General features: G+C 58.1%; 8 protein-coding genes across 8 annotated transcripts; 3 read left to right on the top strand and 5 right to left on the bottom strand.

Annotated features, from left to right (window-relative positions):
* Nucleotides 1-149: 149 nt before the first annotated feature.
* SCHCODRAFT_02122407 (uncharacterized protein) lies at nucleotides 150-1,100 on the bottom strand. The gene is made up of 4 exons (XM_050341858.1): nucleotides 982-1,100; nucleotides 622-897; nucleotides 281-547; nucleotides 150-229 (listed from the first exon to the last, which is right to left on the bottom strand). Exons 2-4 carry the CDS (start codon nucleotides 858-860, stop codon nucleotides 196-198), a joined length of 540 nt encoding a protein of 179 aa, XP_050197310.1. The 5' UTR covers nucleotides 861-897; nucleotides 982-1,100; the 3' UTR covers nucleotides 150-195.
* SCHCODRAFT_02673421 (uncharacterized protein) lies at nucleotides 1,017-1,652 on the top strand (the record flags this gene model as incomplete). Its single annotated transcript, XM_003026776.2, has 1 exon — nucleotides 1,017-1,652. One exon carries the CDS (start codon nucleotides 1,017-1,019, stop codon nucleotides 1,650-1,652), a length of 636 nt encoding a protein of 211 aa, XP_003026822.1.
* Nucleotides 1,653-3,432: 1,780 nt separating this feature from the next.
* SCHCODRAFT_02122325 (MFS general substrate transporter) lies at nucleotides 3,433-7,055 on the bottom strand. Its single transcript, XM_050341857.1, has 12 exons — nucleotides 6,516-7,055; nucleotides 6,378-6,418; nucleotides 6,091-6,224; nucleotides 5,724-5,783; nucleotides 5,470-5,620; nucleotides 5,371-5,416; nucleotides 4,790-5,280; nucleotides 4,491-4,644; nucleotides 4,366-4,429; nucleotides 4,145-4,225; nucleotides 3,971-4,088; nucleotides 3,433-3,769 (listed from the first exon to the last, which is right to left on the bottom strand). Exons 1-12 carry the CDS (start codon nucleotides 6,814-6,816, stop codon nucleotides 3,674-3,676), a joined length of 1,737 nt encoding a protein of 578 aa, XP_050197309.1. The 5' UTR covers nucleotides 6,817-7,055; the 3' UTR covers nucleotides 3,433-3,673.
* A 481-nt stretch (nucleotides 7,056-7,536) lies between these two features.
* On the top strand, nucleotides 7,537-10,355 carry SCHCODRAFT_02644129 (uncharacterized protein). The gene is made up of 6 exons (XM_050346373.1): nucleotides 7,537-8,142; nucleotides 8,206-8,499; nucleotides 8,556-8,739; nucleotides 8,889-9,023; nucleotides 9,317-9,745; nucleotides 9,901-10,355. The coding sequence occupies exons 1-6, from the start codon at nucleotides 7,940-7,942 to the stop codon at nucleotides 10,114-10,116; spliced, it is 1,461 nt and encodes a 486-aa protein (XP_050197308.1). The 5' UTR covers nucleotides 7,537-7,939; the 3' UTR covers nucleotides 10,117-10,355.
* Nucleotides 10,356-10,760: 405 nt separating this feature from the next.
* SCHCODRAFT_02644127 (aldehyde dehydrogenase) lies at nucleotides 10,761-13,481 on the bottom strand. The gene is made up of 10 exons (XM_003026681.2): nucleotides 13,215-13,481; nucleotides 13,059-13,149; nucleotides 12,778-13,003; nucleotides 12,401-12,609; nucleotides 12,250-12,339; nucleotides 11,825-12,194; nucleotides 11,597-11,727; nucleotides 11,368-11,466; nucleotides 11,236-11,308; nucleotides 10,761-11,057 (listed from the first exon to the last, which is right to left on the bottom strand). Exons 1-10 carry the CDS (start codon nucleotides 13,251-13,253, stop codon nucleotides 10,961-10,963), a joined length of 1,425 nt encoding a protein of 474 aa, XP_003026727.1. The 5' UTR covers nucleotides 13,254-13,481; the 3' UTR covers nucleotides 10,761-10,960.
* Nucleotides 13,482-13,977: 496 nt separating this feature from the next.
* On the top strand, nucleotides 13,978-16,847 carry SCHCODRAFT_02644123 (S-adenosyl-L-methionine-dependent methyltransferase). The gene is made up of 8 exons (XM_003026774.2): nucleotides 13,978-14,592; nucleotides 14,648-14,655; nucleotides 14,707-15,014; nucleotides 15,423-15,603; nucleotides 15,684-15,805; nucleotides 15,860-16,036; nucleotides 16,161-16,452; nucleotides 16,506-16,847. The coding sequence occupies exons 1-8, from the start codon at nucleotides 14,400-14,402 to the stop codon at nucleotides 16,599-16,601; spliced, it is 1,377 nt and encodes a 458-aa protein (XP_003026820.1). The 5' UTR covers nucleotides 13,978-14,399; the 3' UTR covers nucleotides 16,602-16,847.
* Nucleotides 16,848-17,661: 814 nt separating this feature from the next.
* SCHCODRAFT_02520282 (uncharacterized protein) lies at nucleotides 17,662-18,996 on the bottom strand (the record flags this gene model as incomplete). The annotated part of the gene is made up of 7 exons (XM_003026680.1): nucleotides 17,662-17,949; nucleotides 18,005-18,189; nucleotides 18,236-18,367; nucleotides 18,420-18,495; nucleotides 18,547-18,708; nucleotides 18,757-18,875; nucleotides 18,924-18,996. The coding sequence occupies 7 exons, from the start codon at nucleotides 18,994-18,996 to the stop codon at nucleotides 17,662-17,664; spliced, it is 1,035 nt and encodes a 344-aa protein (XP_003026726.1).
* Nucleotides 18,997-19,208: 212 nt separating this feature from the next.
* Nucleotides 19,209-20,385, bottom strand: SCHCODRAFT_02644120 (uncharacterized protein). Its single transcript, XM_003026679.3, has 2 exons — nucleotides 19,451-20,385; nucleotides 19,209-19,395 (listed from the first exon to the last, which is right to left on the bottom strand). The coding sequence occupies exon 1, from the start codon at nucleotides 20,332-20,334 to the stop codon at nucleotides 19,519-19,521; it is 816 nt and encodes a 271-aa protein (XP_003026725.1). The 5' UTR covers nucleotides 20,335-20,385; the 3' UTR covers nucleotides 19,209-19,395; nucleotides 19,451-19,518.
* Nucleotides 20,386-20,917: the final 532 nt, after the last annotated feature.

Genomic DNA, 20,917 nt, shown 5'->3' with positions numbered 1-20,917 from the left:
ACCGGTATCTGGGCTTCGCTCGGTTCGTAGGCGCTCCAAGCCCGGCATGACATGGGCGAGGCCGCCTCGCGAACAACTCGCGAAGGTCTCGCGCAATCGCTGAAGGACGTCGGCATCAGGTTGAGATCAGGCTTGGGCCTTGCCCGAAGCACGGCACGTGAGGCACGCGTGCATACGTTACGGCGTCACAGCGATTCAACCGTGACGACTTGGCCAGCCTGTTGCGCAACTAAACTGCAGTTTAATTCAGACAATAAAGCGGCAAAAGAAGTAGTCATACTAGCGTATAAGGACCCAAGGACGCGCTCTCATTCGTTTGCATAGGAGAGCGCAACCGGGGTTGGGGCGAAGGCCCTTCCTTCCCCTGCTCCTACGCCTCTTCTCGTTCACGTGCGCGCCTCCTGAAGCCACTCCCACGCCCTTTCTCACCATACCAACCCCTCCAACGACGCACGATGGTCGTTCAGCTCGCGACTCTTTGGCCAACTCCGTCCGTCGGCTCTCGCGCAGCGAACGTAGGCCGATATCAGTGTTCTGTGTCCGCAGCCTGTGGGTCCGCATGACTGTTAGAATGAAGCTCAGGACAGAGAGACGCGCGTGGCTCATGAAGGTTCGACTTACCGTGGCTGATCATGCGCCGATGCGCCATGGTTGAGTTGCGCCGATGCATCGTGGACAACGCATCGCGGATAATGATGCGAGGACACGCCACTGCTCAGTATGCGTCGGGGCGCTAGTGCATGCTGTTCAACGCGCTGTATGTTGCCTGCTGCGCAACGCGCCGTATGTTGCATGCCATCCAACGCGCTGTATGTCGCGTGCCGCATCGCCTCTTGCCGTCTCCACCGCCATCCCCACATTCCTAGCCACCCACCTATCCCGGAACCGCGCGAGCGTCTCCCCCAAACGCCACGACGGAACGACCCACCAGCCGCTTCTTCGACGCCCTCTCCACCCGTACATCGCCCGCGCCGCCACGACTTTCCTCACGCCACCACGACTTTCCCCGCGCCACCATGGCTTCACCCATGCCCAGACGACTTCGCCCGTGCCGTCATGACCTCCCCCGCGCCGCCATGAGCTCGCCCGTGCCACCAGCTTACTTGCGTACCCCCGACAAACTTCCCCCGCAGCTCGTCAGCCACGGTGTACCCAGCCCAGCCGTGCGAACAGTACCAAGCCCCAGCCGTGCGAGGCGTACCCAGCCCAGCTGTGCGAGGCGCACGCAGCCTCAGCCGATAGAGGCGAACGCAGCCTCAGCCGATAGAGGCCGCAGCCTTTCCCAGCCGAGAGAGGTCGCAGCCTTTCCCAGCATTGTGAGACGAAGCAAGGAGCCCATCGCCTCTTGGATAGTGCCGCCGCTCTCCGAGCGCGTCGTGCGAGACGCCACAGCGCCAATCTCCGAGTGCGTCCTGCGAGACGCCCCACCGCCACTGACCGGTCATGCTGTGCCCGTCGCCAGCAATATGGACCGCCCCGTCGCCAGCAGTATAGCATGCCCCGTCACCAGCAGTATAGGATGCCACGTCCCCAGCAGTATGGACTGCCCCATCGCTCGCTACACGAGCTGCATCTCGCCGTCGCTCAATGGAGCCTATCTCACCGGCGCTCAATGGAGTGTATCTCGCCGACGCTCGACGAGGTGTGGGTAGTGAGTTTGGATAGAGCGCGGTGATGAGTTTGGATAGAGAGCGGTGGTGAGGCTTGCGAGAAAGAGGCGGTGAGCTTGAATAAAGCGCGGCGGTGAGTTTGGAGAGGACGATGGTGAGGCTGGATAGAGAGCGGTGGCGAATTTGGGGAGGACTATGGCGAGAGGGAAACGGGGAATGGAACGGAACGGAAAAGGATGTGAGCAGAGGGGGAGGGAAGAGAAGGAAGTGAGCAGGGGATGGGGAAGAGGGGAAAAGAAGGAAGTAGGGGAAGGGATGGACAGATGGAGAGAGAAAGAGGGGAGCAGGATAACGAGACGGACGCCGAGCGGGGAAGAAGGAGGGCGAGTCGGACGAGCGGGCAAGAAGGATAACGAGACGGACGGGGGGAGGAGAGAGACGGGAAGAGGAACATGGGAGGGGGAAAGGGCGCGAGGAGGTCATAGGAGAGATGGATTGAGCTAACTTGAAGAAGGTTGAGTCGTGCGGAGTCGCGGTCGCGCTGTTCCGCTCGTCCTGCGACTCGCATTCGTGCTGGTGTAGTGCTGCGACTCGCATCCACGTGGCGTAGTGCTGCAACTCGCATCCATGCCGGTATAGTGCTGGGTCATTCGCACACACAGCCCGGCAGGTTTGTCACCGAAGATCGACGTCGCTCGCCGTTATGACCCTGCGTTCCTGTGGAGCACCTCTTGGTCTTCGGAGCACGGCGATGGTGGTGCTTTCCACATTCCTATCGTACAGACGTGAGCTGTTGGGACGATATTGCTTTTATGTAATGGTAGAAGGGAGGAAAAGCCAGCAGGAGGTGAGAGAGGCAATGGAAGAGGGGAGAGATGGCATGTCAGGTTGAGGGAATGGACCTATGGACATGGGCAAGAGCGTCGACGTCGATCGGATGTGCATGAGAGCACCACGCGCGCCAGCCGTTATAAAGCAGTCGAAGCGCAGTCCTTGAGCACCGTGTTCGGGCATGGTAATTTCGTGATATTGCAGTTCTATGCCGGCGCTACCAACGATCTCTGCCCACTGGAGAATCCTTCCGTGCGTCCGTCCGCGATCGGTGCTGGCAACGACGAGCGACAGACATGGTTACCGAAGTCGCCAGGGGGAAAATGAAAAGGCGCGGCGTTGACATTCTATGGGGTAAGGGCGCATGGGGGACGAGGACGAGACGAGCGAGCCATCGAACGAGGCGCGATGGCAGCCACGTGTACAGGGCTCGGCAAGTCGGACCGCCATCCCGCCACCGTCATCCGACATGTTTCCTACTCTCTATGATCTCGACGCGCAGGGACCTCTGAATCATGTCGTTCGTCGCTTCTGCTCCCCGATGAATGCACTCACTTCGCGTTTTTCGTCGTTCCTTCGACTCCGCTGTGTTTACCGATGCTTGCTGTCGTCACATTTTAAACTCCTGCTTCCTTCGGATCTCTGATCGATGTCTTCGACTTTGAAGTGGACTCGCGCGCATGGCATATATGAGCAATGGTGTTGACGAAGAGGGACTAGACCCGGAGGGCCGGGAGGGAAGGTGCGGGTATATAAGCGAGAATAGGACTTGGTCGCTGGCGTGATGGAGGGGAAGCGCGACGCGCGAATGGTGATCGAGTGTAGGAACTTTGTTTATATGGGCGTACGCGCTCTGTTGTACCGTGATGTATCCCCCCCCATAGAGCACATGATCAACGCGTGAGCATCACGGTGAACTTCGATTATGCAGGTACTAGATTCGAACAGGCCTCCTACCAAGCAAGCAGCGTTGAAAGAGAAAACTGATACCAGCTTCGATGGGGACGATCTTCAAAATAACCTATATATGCTGCACAAGCAAAGCGCATACTTCATCGTCCACTTGCGCGAAGAACAAGAGAGGAGTGAATAATACAGATTATCATACGGCGCGCGTCGACCCCCAGGGTGACGGCTAAACGATCTTATATACAAAGGAGTGCACGTGTGTTGATTTGTGTGTATCGCTCATCTATGAAAGTAGACGCTTCAAGACTCGGAAAAGCAAGCGTCTAAGCGTTCGCCGTCACCGCCGCCTTCGCCCTCGCGCGCCGGCGGAAGATGACGACCGCGGTGATATTGAATGCACATGCGGATAGAACCATGACCTGAGAGAGTCGTCAGTACACTATTCGACCCATCACACGCTCACTCATGCCCCTCCGTCATACACGGGGTAAGGCGCAAGAGCAGTGCGCACGACGACCGCCTTCGCGGTGTGCACGACGCTTTAGTCATCGCAATGTGTCGACGCAGCGTACGATGCCACATTACCCGAGCGTTCGAAGGAGCAGGCAAAAAGAACTCACCCCCGAAAACACGATCGTCTTCCACCAGTCGTAGTTTGGGCCGAGAATAGCGCCGACCATGGGCGGGCCGACGAAGGAGCCGATGCCGACGGGCGTGAGGGAGACACCGAGGCGGCGGCTGAGAGGGAGGGAAGGTCAGTATACGCGCGTGAGGGGTTAATGGTAACTACCCACCCCATCCCCGCCCCCTCAGGCGTCATGGACGCGACCATGGGCATGTACATCGCGATCACGGTGCCGAAGAAGTAGCCGAAGCTGCGAGAGAGGCTATGTTAGTACTGTCTCAGAATACGCACGGAGTATACCGTCTGGCGAGGTCCTGGTACACCGTTTGACGAGGTTCGCCTCAAGGTGGGTACAATGCAACCGCAAGAACAACGCAAAATAGAACTCACATAAGCGCAAAAATGACAAGCCCCGCCGGATGCCGGCAGCCGAACATGGCGAAGCTGATTAGGCCTAATAAAGGTATTCATCAGCGAATTCAGCCCCCAACAAAACTCAAGGAACCCCCACTCACCCACCACCGCCAAACTCGGCACAAACACCTCCGCCGCGCCCCACCGATCCGCCATCCAGCCCGGAAGTATCCTGCCGAAGATGCTCGCGAAGCTCAGAATCGCGAAGGAGTAGAAACAGAGCTGCTCGTTGACGCCGTGCAGTTCGGCGTAGAGCTTGGATGGGGGGTTAGTGTTTGTTTTGTTAAGGGAAGGGGTTGTCAGCACGGTTGTGAGTGATGGAGGGAGAGCGGGGAAGAGAAAAGGAAGAGCGGAGGTTGGAGAAATGAAGGGACATGGATGCGCGCAACCCGCCACACACCTGCATATAGAAATTCGGCGGCGTCGCGCCCAGTGACCACAGCAGCGCGCTGATCATGACCAGGACGAAGGGCAGGTCCCAGAGGGGGGCTTCGACGGGAGGTGAGGCAACTTGTGTAGACTCCTCCTTTTCGAGTGCATTGCTGCTGTCGCTCTTCGGTGTTGCCGCGCCGTCGGTCTTCGGTGTCGCCGCGCCGTCGGTATTCGGTGTCGCCTTCCCATCGGCCTTCTCTGCGCCGCCTCCAGGCTGCGTATCCACGCTTTCGGCCTCGCTCGAAGAGTGGGCGCTTCTGGAGTCGGTCTTGCTGGAGCGTCGAAATTTGATCCCACTCCGACTACGCTTCCCCTCCTTCCCCGGACCACTCGCCCCCTCCTTCACCGGACTATACAACATCGCATTCCCCACCACGAAGCACCCGAGCGTGGCGAACGCGACGTAGCGCATGCCCCACGCGAAGCCGACGGGGCCATGAAAGAGGTGGTTGAGGAGGACTGGGAAGGGAGTAAGTATTTTATAATGCGTGGTGAGGAAGGGGCGGGTGCGACGAGAAGAAAGGCAGGGAGACAAAAAGGGCTACGCACTCGTATACATGATCGACCCGAGCGGCGCGCTGGCAGCGACGATTCCCTGTGTGCTTGGTCGGCTACCCGAGTTCAAAAGGCTGAAGGAGCTTAACCCACCATCGCCAGCGCCCGCTGCCCCCGAAAGTGCTGCGAGACCATGGTCATGGTCGTGCCGAAGACGAACATGAGGCCGAGGCCCATGCCAACGCCTTGGACGAGGAAGACCTGGTAATACTGATTCGGCTTGACAAGGGAGAGCATGAAGAAGCTGGGGGTGCAAGGCTGGTCAGAAGTTATTCTTTTGTGGCAATAGATGACGCTTCCCCATATGACTCTGCATACCGAGAGGCTCGCACAAGACGAAGACTCACCTAAACATCGAGATAAAGGAGCCCAGCAGCGTCGAAAGGCGCCCGTAGCCTGCGTCGTATCTGGAGGAGGGGAGGTTTAGTCTAGTGGTCGTGGATATCGAGGCACCAGTATCTGGATCGGGCGCTGCTAGAACGTCTGAGGCGCATAGGTGCGTTTCCCCCCATCCTCCCACTTCCCTACGCCCCTCACCCTCAACATCCTCTTCCCCACCTCCCCCCTTCGATTCCCACATAGCCCCCCTCCGTTCCCTCACCCCTTCTTTCGCCCAACCTCCCTCCTCGCCTTCCTCATTACACTCCACCCCCCTTCCCCCTCCATACCCTCATCACACGCCTCCCACTCTCCTCAAACCCCAAAAACACTCACAACCTCCCCGCCACCGGCCCCAATCCTAACTCGAACATATACTGCACGCCGCCAATCCAGCTGATGTCGGAGGTCGTGTAGCGCGGGAGCCACGCGGTGGTGTAGTACTCTTGGAAGACGCCGAAGCCGGTGAGCTGGGGGAGGGTAAGTTGGGGTTAGGGTTTATTCTTATGTGTATCTAGGGGGGGGGGAGAGTACGAAGAATGATTGAAGGGGCGAGGGGTGAAGAGGGAGATGAGAGGGCGAAGGGATGAAAGGGGAATGGAAACAAGGGAAGGAGCACGCACGATGCCAACGACGTAGAATTGGATGAGGAAGGCGCCGATGACTAGGGTGATGGGTGAGTATCAATAGCCGGTAGGATGAGGGCTTAGGCGCCTAAACAGTGATCGAGTGATAGAGATGGGGGAAAGCATCGTACTCACCCGTAGACCAAGCCTTCCATTTACCGCGCGGGAAGGCGCCGTCGCCTTCAATCGCATCACCTGACCCTCGGCGCTCGAGGTCGTCGCCTTGCACCCCCAGCTCGTTGGTAGAGGCGCATTTCTCAGGGTCCGAGTCTTGTGTATGTGAGCTGGCGTCCAAGTTATGCGAGATGGCCTTCGTGCTCCGAGTATGCGAGATCCCCGTCGCGTCCTGCGAGTGCGAGATAGCCTTCACGTCGAAGGCCGGCGTCATGGGGGTCTCCAGCGCCTTTTCCGAGTCGTCGTACGCGGGTCCGCTCATCGTGGAAGACACGATCGGTCAAGCAGGGTCCTGTAGACGATGCAGAGCAAGGATGAGCGCGTCGAAAGGCCGAGGGAGGACAAGCACAGCAGATCGACGTCGGAAGTACAGCACGTCGAGGTCGGAGGCAAGCGGCCAGACTCGATTTCGCATTCACAGCGGGCCCGACAGACGTCGTGCGCCGGTTACATCCATCGCTTACGCAGGCACGCAGGATTCATCGCTTGATTCTCTTCTGCATCGAACACCAGGTCGAACAGCCGAACGCGCTGGACCGCCGCTGCTCAATTGCCCCGGATCCTAGACATCTTGATGCCTGCTACTTCTTCGTGTGCGAGGGGTTCTTCATGTGCGATAGGATCTTCATGTGCGAGGGATCCCTCACGCGCAAGGGAGGCCCGTGTTGATGCGAGGGAGCTGCGGCCTCGCTGAGAACCCCGCGCGCCATCTCGTGCGGTCGACGCAGTTCACAGTTCGACCTAGGTTTGTCCGACGGCGGCTCGGAGCTGTATATTGAGATGCTTTCCGCAGGCAGCGTATCTTGAGCGACGCGGAGTGATGGAGCAATGCGCGGCCGGCGGGTTTGAGTGAGCATGACAATCAACGCGATCCGCAAGAGAGTGAATGGCCGATTTGAGAAAAGCTTCCGGCTCGCGTGCCATCAGCCATCAACTGACGTTACACGTGGCGAGTTCCCAGGGTCCTGTACGAACCGCACTTGTTCCCTTCCATGATCCATCACGGAGAGGGTCTGCCCCAAATTGCGCGTACAAAGCTCGCACCAAATCGTTCTGCGGCTCCACATGCACGCCGTCTGATGCGAGAAGATGCGAAACGGCGAGCGCGTCTCGGGTCCGGGCCCGCCAGAGACGAGCCGAACGGCAGCTCTCGAGCAATGTTCACAGTTCAGGGGTTTTGGCAAGCCGCCCACGCGCCCACGCACAACGTACGCACCCACGCACAATGCACGCACCCTTGAAGCCCGGAACCAGTGACTCCCAGGGCTCCGACTCTATACCGGCGCCTCGCTGCGTGATCTCGTTCTCGGCCTGTGTGATTTCGTACTTGCCCATATACCTTCGTCGACGGGCGCTTGCTACCCTCTTCCCGCCGCCGGACCACGATGCTCTCCTACCTGTCCTCGCTTATCTGGGCTCAGCCGGCGACTGAACGAGCGCGTCAAACAGAAGACGGTACTTCGCGTCACAAACTCCAAGAAGACGAAGAAGTCCTAACCGCAGACAACGTCGAGGCGATATTAGCAAAATACGACCACCCCGTCGTAGACCGCCTCCGGGAGCTCATCGAGGTCGGCGGCGCGGGACAGTACGTCGTTCACATAGCCCTCAATGATCATTAACACTCCACTCAACACTCACCCCCTCCCAGCTGGCCCCCGCGCGCCACATACGCCCCCACCTGGCCCGCGCCCCTCCGACCCTACGAGTCCATCTACCACGCCGTTGCCCCGCACATGACCGTCGCGGAGTCCTGCCTCGATGATGCGGAGAACCGGAAGACAATCGACGCGTTCAGGGCGAGGTTGAGGGGGCTGCTGGAGGAGGGGATAGACCTCCCTGCGGTCGAAATCGTGCTCAAGGCGGAGGGTGGTGATGAGGAGTTCACACCACCCGCCTGGATGGGCTTCTTCGCCTGCATTGGGTTTTTGCGGCACGCGTATCGGTGCGGTACACTCACTTCCTTGTGCGCGCCAATACTCACAAACTCCCCCTCCATAGCTGGGGCGTCGTTCCCATCGTCCGCGAGGCGCAGAACGAGCCCACGCTTGAGTTTCCTAGGGAGCTTGACGTGCCGTGGAAGGTGCTGCAGAGGCGGTTCGGCATCACGAGCCCGGGCGGGAACCTGACCTCGAACGTCTACGCTAATTGCGACTTCACGTCGGATGCGCACACGGATGTGGCGGTAAGCTTCCCCTCTCTTGTAGTCACGAAGTCGCGTGTCTTAAGACATGAAATCGCCTGCTCTCATGGGCCCAATTGCTCCCCAACTGGTGGACGCAAATTCCTTCGACTCCGGTTGATGCGAATGACTTGACTGATACCTCGTCGCAGGACACCATCTCGCCGCAGGGCACCACCGACGACGCCCCCCTCCACCTCCACTACGCGATCAACGTCGCGCTGCCGGGCGTGCACCTCCGGACCGAGCAGTGGAACTCGAGGATGTTCTACGAGATGGAGGAGAAGGTGGGTGTTAAGGTTGTTTGTTGTTCGCGGCTTGCGCTTGTTTGCTTGATTGCGCGTGTTTGCTCGCTTGCCCTTGTTTGTTTGCTTGCTTGCTTGCGCTTGATTGCTTGCTTGCGCTTGTTCGCTTGGCTTGATTGCGCGGCGCACGCGCGCTCGACCGCCGTTCTTGATTACCCGTCCTCCTCACCCTCTCTTTCCTATCACTCGACATCTCTAGCTGCTCATCTCGTTTTTTTACCCCACCCTGTCGATTTCTAACCTCACCCTTTCGATTTCTGAACCCACCCTTCCAGGCCCTCCCCATGTACCGCCTCATGGCCCTCTCGATAGCCCGTCTAACCTCAAACGACATCCCCGGCACCCTCCGCGCCCTCGCCCTCGCCCACACCCTCCTCCGCGCCGTCCTCCGCTTCTTTTACGACAACCTCAAGGACGAGAACCTCTCGACCCCGCTGTGGATGGCGTACTGCCAGGGCTTCCACGGGTGGACGCTGGACGGGGTCGACGGCGTGAGCGGGGGCCTGTCGTTGGTGATAAGGGTGCTGGATTCGTTTCTTGGGATCAGGCCTTTCCCGAGCGAGGAGGTGGAGGCGCTGCATCTACCGCTGGCACAGAGGAATTGGTTGAACTACCTGCGGGAGTTCGATATCAGGAGGGTGGCAAGGGAGAGGGGCGAAATGGAGGTCGTGGACGTGTTGGAGAAAATGGTGGCGCAGTTGAGGGTGAGTAGTCGATTCTTCCCTCGCGCTCATCGTAGTCTTTTGTCTCTCTTTCTCTTCCTCGCCCTCCTTGCCCCCTCGTCCTCCCCTGTCAACTTCTTCCCCCATCTCCCGCTACGGCAACACAGGCAAGGCCTCAACTAACACCCTCCCCCCAGATCTGGCGCATGGGCCACATGCGCCGCATGGTGCCCTACGAGGGCGTCGCAAGGCCGGAGCGGAAGAAGATGACCGCAGGTAAATCCGTGGTGGCGGACGAGGTGCTGGATGGGTATGGGAAGGGGCGGGCGGAAGAGGGCCTCGCGCCGGAGGAGGACGCGATGGTGGAGCATCTGAAGGCGCAGTTGGCGCAGAGGTTGGCGGAGACGCGGTAGACGACCCGGCTTGAAAAAATGGTGAAGACACACTAGACTCATTGCATCCCTTTGTTCGCTCGTCCTCTTCAAGTTGTTCATTTCCTAGATCGACCAGTTCATTTTATGTATCCCTTCGTTCATTATGTATCCCCTCTTTTCTTCATATCAGCTATCAGCATCTATACTCTTTCCATCTATACGCATACAAGTACGTAGACTATTCATCTGTGGAATTCAAGTAGAGCTTTCGTTCTTCCTACCTCAGGGGCTGTTGTATACCGCCTGAATGCGAATCTGGACCGTGACAGGGACCTCGCCCGTATAACCGATTATCTTTCCTTTCCTTTCTTCACCTGCGCATCTTGGCCCTCAAGCCCATATTCTTTATGAATCGCACTACTGAGCTCAGTTCGCCTTTCAGGTCCCTCGACTACCATTTTCTTCAGGGCCCTCGCTTATATCGCTCGACTAGCCCTCGCCTATCTTGACCTTTCAGGGCCTTCGATCTCAACCCCCGCCTACCTCGGCTTTCATCTCGCTTCGAACAGACTCTGACACCAGCTTCGTCCCACGTCGCGTCCTCTCGAGCCACTTGAAGGGACAACTTCACGAGCGACTCATAGGCCGATTGTGAGGTTCTCCGCAGGACGCAAATGCTAGCAGAACGAAAAGAGGTTACATTCCATTTTATTTTCTCTAGCTCCGAATCGTTACAACAGGTATAGTAGAGCACAGAGATCCGTCAGCGTCAAACGTTACAACATCAACATCAAAGTCATTCCACGATGAACACTCCAACAGCCATCGAGACGAGAAACTCATCGCCGAACAGTGAACTCATCGGAAAACAAACACCTTCCCCTCAGTTCTCCGGGATCGGCTGGAATGTGCCCGCCGCGAAGAACTTGTAGCCCTCCTCCGTGTACGGCGGGTAGCGGTAGCCGAGGAAAGGTTCAGCGCTGAGAAGGGGGAGGAGGTTAGCGTGGTGTTGGTGGATGTGCGAGGCAGTACAATACAAAGAGCAGCGCAAGCGGCGTAGCGCAAGGAGCACCATGGCACAAGAAGAGAAGTATAATGCACGCAGGCGGAAGGGAACAGAGAGATAAAGAGCAAGAGCGTGTGAGAAATGACACGCACGCAAGCGGGACGTTGATGTAGCTCCTCGAGTGCGTGAAGGTGTCGAAGCTGAACTTGCCGAGGTAGGAGCCATCTGTAAGGGTCGGAGTGAGGGTGAGTGGTAGACTTGACAACATGGCGGAGCATGCTTACACCCAGAGTCACCGATGCCGCCGAAGGGCATCTCGTATACGCCGAGCTGCATGAAGCTGTCGTTGAGGACGAGGGTGCCGCTTTGGGTTTCGCGGAGGACTAGGGAGGGCAGTCAGTAATTGAGGATGGCGTCAGGGTGGAGGTTGGCGTCAGGGTGGAGGTTGGCGTCAGGGTGAAGGTGCAGCCATGGGAAGACAGCAGCTAAAGTGATGGAAGGAAATGCACGTACACTTCTCCTTCGTCGCCTCGCTCTCCGTGAAGACGTGGATGACGAGGGGCTTCGAGTACGACTTGATGATCCTGATCGCCTCGTTGGCATCCTCGACGGGGACAATGGGCATGATGGGGCCGAAGATCTCGCTGCAAGACGTCGTTAGCCACTTGCCCGCCCCCACTCCCCCAACACCAACATCCTCTAGCCACCAACATCCTCAAAAGAAGAAACCACCGAACTCACCTCCGCATCAACGCATCATTAACCGACACGTTCTTCACCACCGCCGGCTCGATCCGCCCATTTGCCCCCTCCCTCCCGCCCACGACCAGCTCGCCCTGCGTCGACGCGATCAGGCCCTTCAGCCGGTCGCGCGCGCTCGGGTGCACGCCAGTCAGGGTCGCGGACTCGTGTAGCGCGCCCTCGGGGTAGAACTGCGCGTACGCCTTCTTGACGGCGGCGACGAAGGCGTCTTGGTGCGCCTTGGGGACGAGGATGTAGTCGGGGGAGACGCAGAGCTGCCCGGCGTTGACCTGGCGGCCCCACAGCGCACGCTTGGCGGCGAGCTCGATGTCGGTGTTCTCGGCGTCGATAAAGACGGGGGATTTGCCGCCTGGAAGGGAGTAGTTCAGTTCAAGTTGCTGTGATGTGAGTACGGCTCTACGCACCGAGCTCGAGCGTGACAGGCGTGAGCTGCTTCGCGGCAGCAGCGGCGACAATGCGGCCGACGTGGGTGGAGCCGGTGAAGAAGATGTGGTCTATTCAACGAATTCTGGTCAGTGGCAATCCCAATGGCAGCTTCGATGATCGCCCACTTACCCCACTTCAGATCCAGCAACAGCGCCGTCTCGCTGACTGCGCCATTCACGACCGCGTACGCATCGGTGTCGAGGTACTTCGGGAAGAGCTCCGCGTAGAGGGCGGAGACGGCAGGCGTGTGCTCAGAGGGCTTGAGGACGACGGGGCAGCCGGCGGCGATGGCGCCAATGAGCGGGCCGAGGGAGATGATGTAGGGGTAGTTCCAGGGGCTGGGGTGGGTGTGAGTGCATGAAGGGGTGGGGGACAGGGAGAGAAACGGGATAGGGGAGGGGGCGAGATAACGAAAGAGGGGAGAAGTAGAGAGGAAGTAGGAGAGATGAGCGGGGGATGGGGAAGGGAGAATCACAGATAAAGTGCGAAGGGAGAGCGAGACTCACGAGATGATGATGGAGACGCCCTTCGGCTGCTTGTAGATGGTTGTGTCCCAGGAGCTGCGCCACTCCTCGACCGTGGGCTTCTCCGGCTTCGTCCACTCCTCGAGCTTGTTGGCGGCGTGGATGGCCGCGGAGACGGAGGGACTGAGCTCGCCGATGACGACCTCGAGTCGCTGCTTGCCGTAGTCCTTGAAGATCGCGTCCTGCATCGCCACCGCATTGTCCTGGACTGCGAGGGGGTGTCAGGATGAGCGCGTGAGAATAAGACGAGGCGAAATGCATACTGAGGCGCGCGAGCTGCAGGAGCTGATGTCTGCGGTACTCCAGGGGCTGCGTCTTTCCGGATTCAAAGGTCGCCCTCAACCTCGCGTGAATCTGTTCGGAATGAAACTCGTCAGACGCTGGCAGTGTCTACCTGGCGTCCGCTCTAGCGAACACACCTTCGGAATCTCATCGATCTCGGTGTACTTCAAAGACATTCTGGACGTTTGGGCGGCTTCGTGGAAGAGGAGTGCAGATCGAACGTTGGAGCGCCGTTAGACGCTGCGCCTTGTACTTATACGTGCGTCGCGAGGGGGGCTAGCGCTGAGCAAGAGTATCATGATCATTTGACGCCCGAGAGCTGACACGATCACATGGACCAGGATAAGGCCCGCATAACGAGAGAGCATTCCACAGGATCCAATTCAAAGGCGCGGGAGCCGACCTAACAGAGTCGTTAATCAGCCCAGCGGCCTTGGGAAGATCAAGCCCGTCTCACTACGCACCCCCCTTTCGCGCCTTCTCTGATACACACCGCGCGTACGCACGGCGCCGCAGGGAGAGCCGACTGATGTTGGTCTGATGCGCGCGAGACTTGGTACATACTTGCGAATCTTCCATTGTCAATCACCTCTGCCGTGGTAAGAAGGGCTAGAGGGCGAGGTCCTCCGAGAATATGGCTAGTCAGATCACCCTGTATTCCCAGGAGTTAACGCAAACACGCAGCGCAGAGGTGCGGCGAAGACGAGGATGAAGGCAAGTACGTGATGCGGTGATGGTTCGACTCAATTGAGCTCTGTTTGCGCAGCTTTGCCGCAGATGATGCACCCTCCTGCCGAATGCGGAAATACTCGTTGACCCAAACCTTCATCATAACATTTGCGCTGGACGCCCACCTCCGCTATCTCGCAAACGTTTGACTTGGACACTGCTGATGCTCCTCATATGCTCAGACACACCACCGAGGCGCCGGCCAGGACCCGGTGGGCGCAGTTAGACTCTGAATCACCACGCGCGCTCCCTTGAATTTACTCTGTGCGCCGGTCCTTACGGGACCGCTTGTACTTCCTCCGACTGTCCGATAGTACCCAAAGGTCATCGGACAATAACCGATCTCAATGGACGTGTGACCCGACCGTCCAACCCAGGCGAACCGCTCACCGCACGCGCGAATAATGCATTCCCCAGGCGTGCCCGGTTCTTCTCGACCGCGCGCTCCAGCTGATGTTCTGATGTGGGTAAAATACGCTGCTGTACGTTGCCTGGAGGTAATTGCAGAGGGGGAGGGCCCGCATGCGGTATAAAAGCCTACACGAACATGCACGGCGGAACTATCCACTGTCGCCTCCACCTTCTCCGTAAAGATGCCCGGGCTAGACATCAACGAGCTCTCGAGCCTCCAACAGACATTCAACGAAGCGATCGACGCTATCAAGGAGGAGATAAGGCTTGGCGACCTCCCAGAGCTGTCATCGACGGCGACTACCCCCCATCCCCTGGACGACCCTAACATCTTGGTTTCCCCACGCCTATTCGAAGCGCGGCGTCTGGCACTCGGTGAGTAAATGTATTGTACTATCGTCCGAGGCCATTTATCTGACATATGCTTCAGGTAGCATTGTATGGCGCGCGCATACAGTGTTCATGTTCACTTGCTGACTTGCTTCGTAGGGCCAGCTCAAGTACCTCCTTCAAGTTCCTTACGAGAAGGTCGTTGAGCAGTCGCTCGCTCCCTACGACGCTGCCTGCCTGGACATCTTCATTCGCACCGGCATCGTTGACATCATCCTTGCGAGCCCGCGGGGCGCGTCTCTCGAACAGATCGCCGGCGACCTTGACCTGCATCCGCACAGAGTCCGGGCTGTCCTTCGGCATCTGTCTGTTCAAGGATGGGTGCGCGAAGTCTCCGAGGACGTCTACTGCGCCAACCGCTGCACTCTCACCCTGCGGCCCGGTGAGAGCGGGCGCCAATGGGCCATGTACGTCGATCTTCCATCTGCCACGCTTGCTTTCACTTGCACGGGCGCTTGCTATCACTGGCATGGGCGCTTGTCCTATCCGACTTCTATAAGCGCCGTGGCATTCATCTGCTTTTGGGCAGCCATCTGTTCCGCTACGGGCGATCCGCCCATGAACTCACTTCGGCCCAGCTATCCCACTCCCCACGCATGCAGCTTCTCTCTCTTCTATCCGCCTTCTCATCCCCACACGCACCCACCTATTTTCATCCCCCGCTCTTCCTCCCCCGGATCCCCCTCCCTTCTCCCGTTCGCTCTTCCTCCCATCGTCCTCCGCCCTACCTTCGTCTACTCCCACCCTTCCTTCCTCATTCACGTATATCCTCAATATCTTCCACCCCACCCACCCACACTGACCTGCCCACCCAGGACGAAGGGCAAATCCAAGGTCGCCGGCTCCCTCCTCGACATGGTCACGCACCCGCACTGGAAGCACTCCACCTCCATTACGCACACCGCGTTCCAGCTGGGGCACAACACCGACCTGTCGATCTTTGAGTACAATAAGGAGAATCCGGCGGAGCTGAGGCAGTGGGCGACGTCGGTGAAGGTAAGTGGCGTGTTTATTCATTTGTTATGCCTCGCGTTATTCCTCCTATCTGTATTCGCCTTACTTACGCCTCTTCACAGACCCTTGGAAGCGTATACGAAAAGACGCTGCTGCACGACTACCCATGGCGGTCCCTCAAGGCGTCCACCTTCGTTGATTGCGCCGGGGGGCAGGGATACCTCTCCATCGGGCTCGCGGAAATGTGGGTGTTTCGGTCGTCGTCAGCGGACAGCCCGAACTAACTCATCCACTACAGCCTCCCCTCCGCCTCCTTCATCGTCCAGGACCTCCCCGAGGTCATCCCCCTCACGTGCGAGAACATCAAGCGCGAGGCTGCGTCTGCTGTCGAGAGCGGCCGGCTGCAGGCGCACCCTGCCGACCTTTTCAAGCCGCAGACGGTGCAGGCGGATGTATATACGTTGAGGTATATTCTGTGAGTGTTGTTTGGTTTCTTCGCTTGTCTGTTTAGCTTGTTTGTTTGTCTGTCTGGCTTGTATTTGGTTACCCTTGCCTGCGTTCGGCTTGGTGAACGGAAATGACTGAACTCGTCCTCCCAGCCACGACTGGTCCGACAAGGACTGCGTGTCGATCCTCAAGAACATCAGTATGGGGGCGAAGCCGACGTCCAAGATCCTCGTCATCGACCACGTCGCCGCACCCGCCATTGTCTCGCGCGGGTCCGATTCTGATGGCCGCCACATCGAGCTCGACGACCTCACCGGCGCCGCGGACTACACGACGATCACCGCGCCGCCCTTCATCCCGAAGAACTTTGGCGCGTACGCGTACATGCCCGTCGCGCTGGGCACGCACCTGATGGGCGCGTTCAATGCGAGGGAGAGGAGCTTGGTGAGTTTTGTCGACACGCTGAATGTTGGGTGGCATGTTGACGTGGATAATAGACGGAGTGGCGCTCCATCGTCGACGCGGCCGGGCTCCGGATCCTGCGCGTGAAGCCCCTGCGGGCGAAGACGTCCGTCATCGAGCTGGGCTTATGAGCTCGAGATGCTGAGGGTGTAGGATCTTGTCTGAGGCTAGGCACTTGGGCTCGCATCGACGCGGCTGGGCTAGCGTCGACGTGCACGACCCATGGCGCAGCGGCATCGCTCGCTGCACCCAAGGTCGTGCATTGTTCAAAATACAATGACTGCTTTTCTCGCACATATATACGCATTAGATGGGTTCGTGGAATGGCACTGTTATGCATTTCTTTCTCGCACCGAATATATGTTATTATAGAGATCTTCTGCACTTCGGCAACGGTGCCCATTCTTGAAGGTCTCTTCTAGCTTCAAGGCCCTCTCCGTCCATCATTGTGTTTTGTAGCAGCCCAGCTGTGATCGTGAGACGCGCGCCGTATCTCGCGAGCTTATTTGCGACCTGTGGACCCGTACCTCAGCGAACCAGAGCCAGGCAGGACGAGGCCAGCGCTGAGGAACCGTTCAACCCCACGCTGGGAGCTTTACTCGGGGCCGTGTATGGCGGGTGGCAGATAAACAACGACATCAACGGGGAGGAGAGGGGAGATCAACTGTCCATCAAAGGTCATTCAGCGGTCTACCTATCGGAGCGACGATCCATTGGCCGACGATACTAGCGCAGCGGGCGACACTGCTGCTTCGGAGGCCGACCATGTTAGCTCGGACGCCGTGAATGCAGCGAGGTCGCCTGCTGCAACAGAGATGTAGCCACCTCCACACACCGTTCTCTTACCAGGGCATCTCGCTTGGAGGGCGCCGAGGCACGCAATCTGTCGTCCCACGCAATAATCTGTGAGGCGCTCGGAGCACCTGATTCTAGCTGGACCGAGGTGGGATAGGGCACTCGTGGGTATTGAGTGGCCAGGGAGAGCGGGTTCGTAGGATATTCTTGAGTGCGTCGCGCCCCATGAATTAGTACACGTAACATTGCCTATACTACAGGTTTATAACTCAGTAGGTACAGGCGTCGCCAGGATCGATATATACTCCTCAATAAAGACACAGAACGTTTTACAAATCCAAGTAATAAAGAACGCAGAGGAAACGACAGGACGCCCGAGCGCGGCGCATAGTATATCTAAATGCGACGGCCGACCGGTGGGTACGAGTGGGAGTCCTCCAGTGGTATCTCCGGGTCCACATAGCTCTTGTCCTGTACAGGCCCTTCGCTCTCGGTGAACTGGCTGATGTGCACTTGCAGCGCCTTCCCGCGGTAGTACGACGCGTTCGGTCCTGAACTTTGCATGGCCGAGCGCGGGTGGCTGCCTGCGGGGTTGCTGTTGCTGCCGACATGCATGTTGTCATTCGCCTTCAGGCCGACACGGAGGAGGACCATGTAGAACGAGATCGAGATGATAGGGGTGACCTGAAAGGCGATTAGCGACGTCGTTCTAGAAGTGTACAGTAAAATAGAAGTGTACCATATCGAGGACGATGTACTGCGCGTGCGATTGGCTCGCAAAGAGGATGAGTGCGCATAGGAGGGTGACGGAGTAGAGGACGCCGGCGTCAATGACGATGAGGAGGACCGGCCAGATGTTGCTGCGACCTGTGCGCGCACGGTTGACCCCGCGTTCGACGGACCAGAGCCGGAAAGCAAGGAAGGCTAAGAAATCGTCAGGAAAATCCCGGGAATTACACAAGAGATGTACCTGTCGCTACGAAGTTGCAAGATAGAGTTGTCGCGTAGAAGGCAGTAATCCAGCTCGCAGTAGCCGACGCGAAGATGTTGCCCGAATCTGCAGTGACTTGCGAAATGGTGTACACCGTTCCGATCCCGGTGGCTGAGGATAGACTATTAGAGAGCTAACATCGCAGGATGAAGATCCGACGCACCCAACACGGCACACCACAGCATGATTGGGAGGACGACGACCCACCAGCTCCTCCAAACCATGTAGGCACGATAAATCTGCGAAGTGAGATGAGCGTGCATGTGAGTGTGATGGGGGTATGGACTTACAACGACACCATCACCCAAGCACGTATGAGCGGTGTAGATCCCGTTCTTGGATACGAAAGTCTCCTGCGAGACATCGGCGAAGAAGGCGATCGGGCCACCTGGGAATGTATCGCGGTACTTGACCAAGCCCTCGTATATTCTCTTCATGTCGATACAAAGATGCTGCGAAGCCGTCAATACGAGCACATTGCATACCGGATCAATGCTCACGGCTGTACTGAAGGCAAACAGGAAGAAGGATATAACAAGCATAGACCTGTTAACGTCCTTCCACTTGCGCCCTCTCTTGAGCACCCACACGGTTGCCGCGCCCATGAAGAGTGACAACCCTATGCGAGGATCAGCAGTGCGTCAGAATGCCAAGTCCCAAGACATACCATAGAGGACACCCTCGAGGACAGTCGAGATAATACCGGCGATATCAAGGTCGATGTCTCCTGCGGGGGCCATCGCGGGTGTAACGAGAATGGGAGGGAGGTGGCGGGAAGAGGACAAGAAGGGCCTGCGCCTCCGCCTCGCGTATGATGCTTTATGCACCTGGGCCGCTGGACCGCTCGCGATTCGCTTTGATTTCCGGTGCTGCACACTTCCCCATTGGTCCTGGGCGTGATTCTGAGCGGACTCCATCACGAAAACACAACCATACCCCTCCGACGATTCCACGGTTAGTCGCTGACATGATTGATCTCAGAGTGTACTCGCATGTGCTTCGCGCCTCTGAAGAGACAACGGGCGTACAAAGTCTTGGGTGACTATGAATGGAAAATGGTTTGCGGCGACACAGGCCGTATCAAAGGCTACACGGTCGTCAATTGAGTCGAGCTGATGGTTCATCATGGCCGGTATCATCTGAAGCGCACGCGGTGTTCAGTAGAGTAAACTGTGGGAGATGCAATGAACTCACCCACGCGTACCACACTACCCACCGAGCGCTGCGCCCAACGAAACTGGAGATACAGCGCCCTCGCTCCATCATAGCCCCTTGCTCTGCCAACGTCCGACAGTTCCACACCCATCATCCAAGACGCGCGGAGCCACTCGTAAGCGCGTTTCCTTCGCTGCAAGTTCCCAAAATTTGCGCGAGAGCTGTTGCTGCCGCGGACAATGTGCATCGGAAGCGTCCGTTGAGAGCCTATCTTCTTCGAGACAGAGAAGCTCCAGGGACGCGGGCAGGAGAGCTTCGGTTGGAAGGCGTCGTGGGATCCCGTCCGCATTCCGTGGTGCTATGCCGAGAGCACTCATGACTTCGTGGGGCGTCAATACACGCAGAGGAATATAAATTTCCTGTAAGCCGGGGCCTACCCGCCGTAGGTCGCGGAGAACGGCGGTCGCGCGCTGCGCAGTGGGCGATATGCGCAGTATTCGCAGGGCCGGGAGCTCGCGATTGGCCTCGACGAGAGGGCCGTCGATCGTGAGTTCAGCAAGCCTGGGACATGCCGGCAGGCTGATGCGCGTGACGCGGAGCAGATGCAGATGTAGCGCCTGGATTCGGGGCGCGACGAGCTCGAGAACGCGGTGCGCATCTAAGGGTGCGACATATCCGAGCTCCGCGTCGGAGAGCGTCATGAACAGACTCCGGGGACGGTGTGAGAGCGGGAGAGTTTCTAGCTTGCGGGCGAGTCGCGCAAGCTGGGTACGGCCGCGTATGGCGATGGACTGTAGACGGTATTGCTGTGAGAGCAGCTGAACGTACGAGGACACTAGCGCAAGGGACGCGCCCGTGCTACCATCGTCCGTGCATGCGAACTCGAAGATAGCGCACCACAATTCTGCGGGAAGTGCGTCCATGGGAGTTGCGTTGTGAGAGTAGAGGGAGAAACTTCTTGAATGGACGGCCGATAGTGATGTGTTGCGCCAGTCCAACTGTTCGCTTCCCAGACGGTAGCGGCCGTAAGATGGCATCGCGAGAACATTGTGCGCTGCTGATTGGGCTCGACGCATGGACATTCACCGTGGAGGAAGAGCTTCTGCATCGGAAAGAAGGAACGTACACGCTCACACCGATGGACGAGCACAATCACGAGGCGCGTGCGAGTCCTAGTCAGTCGAAATCTGGGCGCCGATAGACAGAAATGGTGCGAAGTTGAGCCGGCAGAAGATGGTAGGAGCACCCAGAAGAATGGCATGGTCGCTTCCTCCTATCGTGTCGCGAGTGTTCTGGGTAAAGAGAAATGCCAACTGGCCGGAAATCGATTCCACGAAGAACAGTGGCTTAAGCCGTCGGTCCAAACCAGCACAGGTGAGTCGGATGAAGGAATTCAAGCGAAAAGTCGCGTTTGAGGGGAATGATGACTATGGGCGTAGATCCGCCCTCGTAAATCGCGGTCTCCCATGTCCAGCCTTCTACCTACAGGCCAATCTGCCACGGGAT

This window comes from Schizophyllum commune (genome assembly GCF_000143185.2).
Source record: "Schizophyllum commune H4-8 unplaced genomic scaffold SCHCOscaffold_15, whole genome shotgun sequence".
NCBI classification, from domain to species: domain Eukaryota; kingdom Fungi; phylum Basidiomycota; class Agaricomycetes; order Agaricales; family Schizophyllaceae; genus Schizophyllum; species Schizophyllum commune.
Note: the sequence above shows the minus strand (reverse complement) of the source record. Positions and strands in the feature narration are given on the sequence as shown.

Excerpts from the sequence above, each read along its gene's own strand:
- SCHCODRAFT_02122407 (XM_050341858.1), bottom strand. The coding sequence starts at position 860 with ATGTGGGGATGGCGGTGGAGACGGCAAGAGGCGATGCGGCACGCGACA. Across the intron at positions 548-621 it reads TCGGCGCATGATCAGCCACG|GCTGCGGACACAGAACACTG; the intron begins GTAAGTCGAACC and ends GCGGACCCACAG. Across the intron at positions 230-280 it reads CCTTGGGTCCTTATACGCTA|TTGCGCAACAGGCTGGCCAA; the intron begins GTATGACTACTT and ends ACTGCAGTTTAG.
- SCHCODRAFT_02122325 (XM_050341857.1), bottom strand. The coding sequence starts at position 6,816 with ATGAGCGGACCCGCGTACGACGACTCGGAAAAGGCGCTGGAGACCCCC. Across the intron at positions 4,226-4,365 it reads CTTGTCATTTTTGCGCTTAT|CTTCGGCTACTTCTTCGGCA; the intron begins GTGAGTTCTATT and ends CCTCTCTCGCAG. Across the intron at positions 4,089-4,144 it reads CCTGAGGGGGCGGGGATGGG|CCGCCGCCTCGGTGTCTCCC; the intron begins GTGGGTAGTTAC and ends CCTCCCTCTCAG.
- SCHCODRAFT_02644129 (XM_050346373.1), top strand. The coding sequence starts at position 7,940 with ATGCTCTCCTACCTGTCCTCGCTTATCTGGGCTCAGCCGGCGACTGAA. Across the intron at positions 8,143-8,205 it reads GAGGTCGGCGGCGCGGGACA|CTGGCCCCCGCGCGCCACAT; the intron begins GTACGTCGTTCA and ends ACCCCCTCCCAG. Across the intron at positions 8,500-8,555 it reads TTTTTGCGGCACGCGTATCG|CTGGGGCGTCGTTCCCATCG; the intron begins GTGCGGTACACT and ends CCCCCTCCATAG.
- SCHCODRAFT_02644127 (XM_003026681.2), bottom strand. The coding sequence starts at position 13,253 with ATGTCTTTGAAGTACACCGAGATCGATGAGATTCCGAAG. Across the intron at positions 12,610-12,777 it reads GGCGTCTCCATCATCATCTC|CCCCTGGAACTACCCCTACA; the intron begins GTGAGTCTCGCT and ends CACCCACCCCAG. Across the intron at positions 12,195-12,249 it reads GCCTGTCACGCTCGAGCTCG|GCGGCAAATCCCCCGTCTTT; the intron begins GTGCGTAGAGCC and ends ACTCCCTTCCAG.
- SCHCODRAFT_02644123 (XM_003026774.2), top strand. The coding sequence starts at position 14,400 with ATGCCCGGGCTAGACATCAACGAGCTCTCGAGCCTCCAACAGACATTC. Across the intron at positions 15,015-15,422 it reads AGCGGGCGCCAATGGGCCAT|GACGAAGGGCAAATCCAAGG; the intron begins GTACGTCGATCT and ends CTGCCCACCCAG. Across the intron at positions 16,037-16,160 it reads TATACGTTGAGGTATATTCT|CCACGACTGGTCCGACAAGG; the intron begins GTGAGTGTTGTT and ends TCGTCCTCCCAG.
- SCHCODRAFT_02644120 (XM_003026679.3), bottom strand. The coding sequence starts at position 20,334 with ATGGACGCACTTCCCGCAGAATTGTGGTGCGCTATCTTCGAGTTCGCA.